Source organism: Mixophyes fleayi, chromosome 8 (genome assembly GCF_038048845.1).
Source record: "Mixophyes fleayi isolate aMixFle1 chromosome 8, aMixFle1.hap1, whole genome shotgun sequence".
NCBI lineage: Eukaryota > Metazoa > Chordata > Amphibia > Anura > Limnodynastidae > Mixophyes > Mixophyes fleayi.
The window spans coordinates 10,392,283-10,401,096 of NC_134409.1; the positions used below are offsets into that span (position 1 = coordinate 10,392,283).

At 39.7% G+C, this 8,814-nt stretch overlaps 1 protein-coding gene across 1 annotated transcript; it reads right to left on the reverse strand.

Moving 5' to 3' along the window:
• Positions 1-1,048: 1,048 nt before the first annotated feature.
• Positions 1,049-6,868, reverse strand: LOC142100001 (uncharacterized). The gene is made up of 4 exons (XM_075184006.1): positions 6,481-6,868; positions 5,302-5,413; positions 4,767-4,896; positions 1,049-2,744 (listed from the first exon to the last, which is right to left on the reverse strand). The coding sequence occupies exons 1-4, from the start codon at positions 6,488-6,490 to the stop codon at positions 1,650-1,652; spliced, it is 1,347 nt and encodes a 448-aa protein (XP_075040107.1). The 5' UTR covers positions 6,491-6,868; the 3' UTR covers positions 1,049-1,649.
• Between the last annotated feature and the right edge of the window lie 1,946 nt (positions 6,869-8,814).

An 8,814-nucleotide genomic window follows, 5' to 3' on the forward strand; every position in this document is an offset into this window, starting at 1 on the left:
CCTTAAGTTTAGAGTTAAGGCCTTTGGTCGTCAAGGGGAGGAGATCTCGTTTAACAGTTGAATAATAGCGAATACTAAAGCTGTCAGGTCTGTGGCTACTGCCTTGTGGGTGCCCCTTGCTAGCCTTGCCTAACTCTTCCAGGGTACAGCTATAGATTCACTCAGCAAAAATGTTGTACCCCCCTCCTCCCAGTAAACCGGGGACGCCCACCTAAATGCACCTTATTTAGATAATCTCGGTCTGTAGGTTTGTAAATAACTCACATTCATACACTTAGGTCACAGTTCTGCTCCTATCAGAGGATGCAACTTTTCCCCCTCCCCCCAGACACCATTCTCACAAGTTAAAACCAAATGTGAAGCTTCAATTTGACCCTCTATGTGTTTCCCCATAAAAAGGGGGGATGCTCGTGAACATTTGCACTTGTGTAAATGACATCTACTAGGTGCGTGCTCTGTGGAGAATATCTTATCCGCAGATGCATCATTGCAGAGATGAGGGAAAAATAATCCACTCCTGTAAATGGGAAATATTATCAAGAGTGACTGATACATATTTACTTATCATAAACAGAGACAATAAGGAACTACACAACAATTAAGTTGATAAAATACAGTCATTTATGTGCAATAAAGCAACATACGCTCTGTACATTGATCATTTCTAACAAATGTAAGTGACCTTGAATCATATTTTACTGCATATATATTGCCATGTGAAAGGATGGGGTAAAGTACAGAATGCTTGTCGTTGTATTACAGCCTCATTATTGATGACGTCTAATGCTGGTCCATTTAATAGCATCACTACCTGTAATACACCGTACATAGCATAGGCAAACCAAGGGTGGGGGGGAAGGGGGGGGGGGGTTCCTAGTGCCTGGAAACTCCCCTCCAAGCCTGTGGCACTGTATAATTGAGGTGGGTGGACCCTGCTCCCACTTCACATGGCTCTGCTTGAAAAGGGAGAGCTGCGTGCACCTAACAGTAGTGTAGGCAGCATTACCCATGTATATTATGGGGATAGGAAGAGTTGGAGAGCAGCCAAGCACTAAAGTCTAAAATTATAGCCACGCCTCCATGCATGCTGGTCACGCCCACTGACGGCGTGGTGTGGAAACCCCTCTCTACAAATCCTGCATTTGCCCCTGCATAGGGTCTGATGGATGAAATTTAATAAAAAAAATAAAAATAAAATTATTTCATGGAAAATAAGCCAGGTAAACTGGCATAGTACTTGCTCTGCACCAGTCCTATAAAATCGCAGCGCGCGCCAGCTTTCTGGATTACTTAAAGAAAAGCTCCACTCCAAGGATTTTGATTATTTAAAATAATTATGCTGACTGCTACAAGCTACTGTAATAATTCCTGAAACAGGACTGCGGCCTGAAGTTGACCGCTGTGCAAGATTAAACCGGCATTTCTACTTGAAGTCCTCCTTTCAGTCTCTTCATCGAGTCTGGTATAAGATACAATGTCTCATTGTTATACACAACTTTTATATTGACACACACACGCAAACAGATATTGAACGGTTACTGATCAATAGATTTATCCATTATTTGGTAAAATCGTACAAAATGAAACAGATGTTTTGTGAACTTGTTGATTTCTGACAAATATCTGTTCAATCCGTGTGAAAATGTGGTTTATTCTGAAGTGTCTATTGGCGCTGTTGGGATACTGATAACGGGCATTGTAACGACATACACCTGGGTAGGGGATGCTTTTTTTAATTGTTCTTCATTAGAGTCATTTTTGGCACTTTTCATTCCTGAGAGCTCGATGACCGACGGAGATGAACTTCTGACACTACCCAACTCTAAAATCTCACCAGATTCCGTCTCTGTTTCTTCTCCAGAACATCCTGTCGTACTCTGATCCTCGAAACCAGTTCCTAGTGCGTTTACTTCAGCTGGCACAGACCCCCGCCTCTCTTTCCTGTTTTCCAATACAACAGGCCTTGTTTTCAAAGGCACAGAACAATTTATATCGTGCTCCGTCCCCAAGTCTGGTCTCACAATGTCCATCGTGACGTCAGATGTTATCGAGTCCGAATTGTTGCTCTGTAAAATACTGAGCTCATTATCAGGTGACGACAATTGTTTTGAGATGGATATATAGCTCCATTTTGGCATTTCCCCCACGCTATTTAGTCGTAGACTCCGCGAACTCGTTGCTCTCACGCTACTTGGACAAAACGACCTTGAGGCCTGGTGTGACCTTGAACGTGTAGATGGATTAATATCTACAGCTTCCTTGGGGTTCATCCCATTTATGATGGGTCCAACGTGACCAGGCTCATCCTTCATCTCACGGGTAGGAAGAGATTGCAATATTGGTTTTGCTTCCTGCAAATAAGTTTTCCTGTTACTCTTAATTTGTTCCTCCTTGGAAATATTCCCATGCTTTGCAAAGTCCACCTTCTGCTTTGTTCCATCCGCTGATAAAAAGTGAATAACGACTTTGTCTGATAATAAGCCTTTATCGGCGTTGTTCCTCTTTAAAGTTGCAGTTTGTAATATAGATTTATTAGTTTTTATTGTGTGCTTGTTACAGCCCATGTTGTTTTGCAGAATGGAGCTTGTTCCTGTTCCAATCCGTGTATTACCTGCTGGTCCTTGGCAAGTGGAGTAGAAATTTGAATTTGTAGTGAGGTTCCTCTGCAAGTCGGACAACGTGTTAAAGAAGATAAACTTATCGTGGATGCGGTAACTATCCGGATGTGTTTCCCCATTTACTCTCTGCAAAATACAACAGTCATTTGTTATATGCATAAATAATCACCAAGATCCTTTAATTCTCACGTAGCCTAATCATATAATATATTTTTGTAAAATTAAAAAAAGTTTAAAAATAATTATGGTGATATTCCTTTATTCTCATATGTATTAAAGAATAGATAAATCACAAAATATAAATGTTCTCAGCAAAAAATAAAATTATGTTTTATATTAATTTACTGTGCAACAGTGCAATCATTATACATTACAGCTAAATATTTGATGGATAAACACTACCCATCACCGTACGTGGTGAAACATAATTACTTGCCTCATAAACCAATGAAACACTTAAGGGTAGAGATATCTAACCTTCTAAAAAAGGAAAGTGGAGATGTTGCCTATAGCAACCAATCAGGTTCAAGCTAGATTCATCTATTTAGTACATTCTAGATCATGATAGCTAGAATCTGATTAGTTGCTATGGGCAACACCTCCACTTTTATATTTTTATAAGGTTTGGTACATCTGCCTCTTAGAATCCAGCCCTAGAACAGACTACAAGACACATTATTTAATTAATAGTAAACTGAAGGGTCCTGTGTTATCACTTGTAAATGAGAGCGAGTTCCTACTGACTACATGGCAAGAACCATTGTCTGAGCTGTAGTACCGCTTGTGACCAGTGGGCGGACACAGACCTCTCCCATTCAAACCTTGCAGATTGTATATAGCAGTGTTGGCTAACCTGTGACACTCCAGGTGTTGTGAAACTACAAGTCCCAGCATGCTTTGCTAATATATAGCAGCTAATTGCTGGAAGGGTGTGCTGGGACTTGTAGTTTCACAACACCTGGAGTGTTACAGGTTAGCCAACACTGGTATATAGGATTTATCAGTGTAAGCAGCGCATTGAAACTGTAAGTACAGATATCAAAAAACAATAGGACAGAGGTCTCTTTGCCAAAGAGGTTACAATTTAACCAGGTATTTGAAAATATACCCAGAATATCGTTAGATAAGCATGGTAAACATTTTTTTCTTTTTATACATTCAATTTTTAATGGATGTAAAAAAAGAGTACAGTCTATGCCAGTATTGGTTAATCTGTGACACTCCAGGTGTTGTGAAGCTACAAGTCCCAGCATACCCTTCTAACAATAAGCTGCTATATATTGGCAAAGCATGCTGGGACTTGTAGTGTCACAACACCTGGAGTGTCACAGGTTAGCCAACACTGGTCTATGCAAATGGCACAGTGAACAGAATAGAACAGAAGCATAGGATGTAGATCACATAACAACATACTTGCCAACTCTCCCGGATTGTCCGGGAGACTCCCGCATTTTGCGAGAGTCTCCCGGACGAGTGTGGCAATCTCCCTGATAGGAAGGGGGAAAAATTCAGTTTAAACGCCGCAATTCACCCGGAATCGCGGCGTTTAGCCCCGCCCCCGCTGTAAAATGACGCGATTTGCGTCATTCCGTCACGGGGGCGGGGCCAAAATGACGCAATTTCGCAGCCCAGCCCCCTGCACGCCCACGTCCCAGCCGGCATCTCCCGGAAAAAGAAAAAGAAATGTTGGCAAGTATGCATAACAAGATATCACTAATTTACGTCCACGAAATACGGTATATGGTAAATATTTTAAACTGCTTATTATTTTTGTATTGATAAAGAAATAAAAAAAATTTTTTGCAATGACTGAGGGGACAGTTTTTATCGTGAAAGCTTTTAATTACATTGCTGAGAATCCTTCTAGAAACGTACGTCTCTGCTGAGGTATAACATGGAGACGCAAAGTTTAAGTGCGCTCTGCACGCACTGGGGCAAAACCAAGCGTGTTGAGTGCACGCTACAAATACGGCCAACTGTGGTCAATCAAAAATGGCGCTATCCATGGATAAGATCTAATCTGTGTAGATTTATTAGCCACTTACTAAACTAATCCAATGCATGCTGCAATATATTCACATGTTTTGTGACAGATAAATGTAATTTTTTTTTTCATTTGTAAAAGCATTCGAGGAAACACATTATTACCTCAACACGGGCTCCTACTGTCTTCTGTTTAACAGTTATTATTTTAACGTCAGATTTTTTCATCTCGTCCTCAATGCTCAGAGAGACTTTGGTCGTATTCTGGAGATTGTCTCTGTTGCACATCTTTTCTCTGTTATAAAAACAAACAAAATCTGTTGCATTCTGGAGTCATCGCTCTAAAACTTTGGGCATATATTGAAGATATTAAATAATTTAATCAAACATTTTTTGATAGGTTCAAAGTGAATCTGAATAGGAGACATAAGTCATGTATATTTGGCTATATAAGGCTATATACTGCCCCTTGTGGTGCAGTTGTTTTGATCGCTGAACATTCAGTAAAACTAGCCAAGGGTTGGTGTAGGTTTCATTTAACTTGACACCTAATGCATCAAAATGTTTTGGCTCGCCCCCTGCTGGTTCTAGCTGGAAATTAAATTACTGATGAAATCATTATTCTGTATGTTTGACACAACTTTTTAGGTTCATGATTTTGAAAGAAATGACCCGAGATAGAAACATACAACCACATTACCTGGATGAATTTTTATGGTCTGTGATATTTTTGGCACGTCTAGAATTATCGGTCGGTGTCACCGTCCCATCAGTTGTCATGTCATCCTCTCTGGGGGGCCGATGTGCATTTTCTGTTGTCATTTTTTGAAGTAAAACAAGGTGAAATGTATCAGATAATAAGGCTGAAGCAGAACTAAAGTGTAATTAAAACAAGTCCGATGCCACCGTGTAAAATGAGAGGTTATAGATGCAAAAAATTGTCATATAAACAATGTAACAAAACACACCACCGAAAAATAAGATGCCCATCACACGGGTATAAAAAATCATATATATATATATATATATATATATATATATATATATATACACACCTAAAATAACACACTGGAATAATACGGCATAGCAAATAAAGATGGCCGACAACCGCTGTGTTCCTTTGCAGCTTGTATTAACCCACATACAAAAATGAGATTTTGGGTCCCAAATATTAAAATGAGCCTCTGGAGATTGTGCATTAGGGAAATGTGGGAATTATGGGGTTAGAAGGTGGCCACAAAAGAGAATAGGTGCCTACAATACATTAATTGGGACCAATTGACAGTTGACAGCGGTGATAACTGAAGGCTTTCTGAGTAAGAATGTCAGCTCTTTTACAAGCCATGGCGGTGGTAAGATTGGTAAGGCAAAGGTGATGTGTGAGATAGACCGGGTTTTAATCATTTTTAAATGGACTAGGCTGGAGTGAGCCCTGAATCGTGACCCTCATTATTATCCAATAATTAGTATTTAGTCAATATTAACCACTAGTCTGCATTAGTCAGGATTAGTTGTTAGTATTATCCATTAGTCAGTATTAACCATTAACAACCCCCTGGTGATAGTAGCTTCCTACAGACTTTATAAGTGGAAGGAAATGACCTTTTGTGAAAATTCTATATTATACAAGGCAGGTGGTAATGTAATAGGAAAAGGTTTAGGCCCTAGACATCTGGAAGATGGGAAAAGCCTACACCTGCCTAAACTTTCACAGAAGTGTAGTAATTAAACAGGGAATATACGTCCTTCCTCAGTATTAGGCAGAATTATTCAGTAGTCAGTACTATTATTAATCATAGTCATACGCCCTCAGTGCTAGTTATTAGTTAGTATTAGCATTAGCAATAAGTCAGTATTATTCAGTGCTTTGCAAACTAACCAGCGGTCATGGAATTGTGTAGCAGTTCTCTAGGAGATAGGAATGAGCTCCGGTTACGGCTGCATGGAATGCCGGGGACACACCTGATGGGCGAGATTCTTTCCTCCTGACACAGTGTATCAAGGTTTGGGATACTTTCCAGCTACATAAAAATAAAACATAAAAATCACCAAAACCTAATGAACAAGATAAAAAGTATATTTTTTCCACCTTTAGATAACTTTAATTTACGGGTTTGTTTGTGCCCTCCTGGATAGATAACTTTATATTTATGTTTTCTGCTGAAATTTTCACCATTGGGTCTCTTTGCTGTAAACACAAAACACCTTGGTTTGGCGCCACTGTGCCTAGATAGTCAGCCCAGCACAGATTGCGATGCGCACCTACTCGCTGCCACCGGGAGACCTGCGCATCCTAGAAGTGACACCAGTTTTCTGAAGGCAGAAAAATCTGAAGAAACGCAATGTGCAGAAGCGTCACATTAAAGTCCAGCCTCCTACAACGTAAACGCCAAATTCATTAAATAAAACGTTGGAAAGTCAGGACTGTCTTTATTGCATGTAGCATGTGTGTGTTTTTGACGTTTCCTTCTACATTTGGTAAAGTGCGTCTTATATACGCTTCTCAGACAAATTTCAACATGGATGCACAAAATGGGTAGCATTACAAGTATAGGGCGACACTCAATCTCTGCCAGCCCAGAGCGTTTGCAAAACTCTTCAGCGTAATAGAAATGGCCGTAGAACCCTCTGCCCAGGAACGACGGTCCTTAAAAATGCGCCATTTGCACCCCTTTACCCCATCTTAATAATTGTGCACCTCTAAAAAAAAAATTGCACTGCTCGTCAAAGCGGGGCGCACTGGTGCGTTAGCTCCGCAAGAGACGCCCTCACTTTACCACACTCTTCCCATTGGTCGGTACAAGCTTCTCCTCCCCCAATGCCACCATCTTGGTCTGTAAACCTTTGGAGTTTGGCAGAGTCCTAGAGGCACAAATCAAGGTGAACGAGGGGTAACAACACGGACGTCCTCCACTTCCTAAATAACCTCCAAAGTCTTCAATGATCTCTGCAGGGATATTTTTATTGGAATAGACACAGTTCTGCGCATTGGTTACAACTGTACACAAAAAGCCTTTTTTGGTGTATTCAAGGAAAGCATAAATAAACAACTCCGCTTAGATGATAGAAAACTCTGATGAAACACACAGAAAGGAACAGACAAAATGAAGCAATGTAGTTAAAATTTGCCAGAGGAGACATGCAATCAATTAATTTAAGTTGGATTCAAGGTGGATAAACCCTTTACTAACTAAACAGATTAACTTAATGTCCTCTTTTAAGACATGATATCAGCAGGGAAGGTTCTGTTTGTTCCTACACAATTGTGCATATAATGGTGCTGAAAAGTGAACTATTATCTGTCATTATATTACATGGATGTTATACATAAAATACCAAGTTAAATCCTTTGTAATTGTATTTTCATGACATCACAAATATGATGTTTAAAATCCTATATTTAATATTTAAAAAAAGTTAATATATAAAAAGGTGATAAACAGATTCAAAGGTCATCAGTAACATATATTGCTGCCAACAGGACACTTTACTTATTGGATCAACGTGGAATGGATATTCACAGAAATATGGCAGCTCCAGTGAGCAACTTATTTCTGATACATAAACACTGTTCTGACAGATGTGCAACAGTAAGATAATGCAGTTTCCACTCCATATAATATATAGCAGATAATGTTACTGTTTCTCTTTTGCAGCTATTAAATACAGAAAGAATGAGGGACATTGCTGGGGAACCTCACCTCACTTCTCCAAGGTCTCCTCTGGGATGCAGAAACTGTTCTCCACTTTGTACTTTTTGTAGATTCTCTCTCTGTGGTAGGGAAACAGCCAAGTACACAACACACACTGTATAATTCATGTTATATATCAGTATCAGCTACAAACGGTGGGATGGAGGGGTGGGAGTAGTGTTACTGTATAAACTTTATCAAAAGGACAAAAATTGAGTACTTTACGGATTTTTAAACCAGCATATCATAAGCTTTATAAGCAGCAGTAAGTTCCTTGCCCAGTCCAGTTGTCTACCGGATTCCTCGCGGCATCTCTTGGCTTCCTGGACGAATCCAATCCCCCCACTGGTTGAAGGCAATTCCCCTGATAAAGTCACGTAGTGACAAAATGTATCATTTAAACCAAAAAAGTTGGGCTCTCCTGTTATGTACAGTATAAGGTTCACATTATACAACAACGAAATTAAAAGAAAAATTAAAGTTATCCTTCAATGTCCTTATTTTAATGCAATATTGCAACA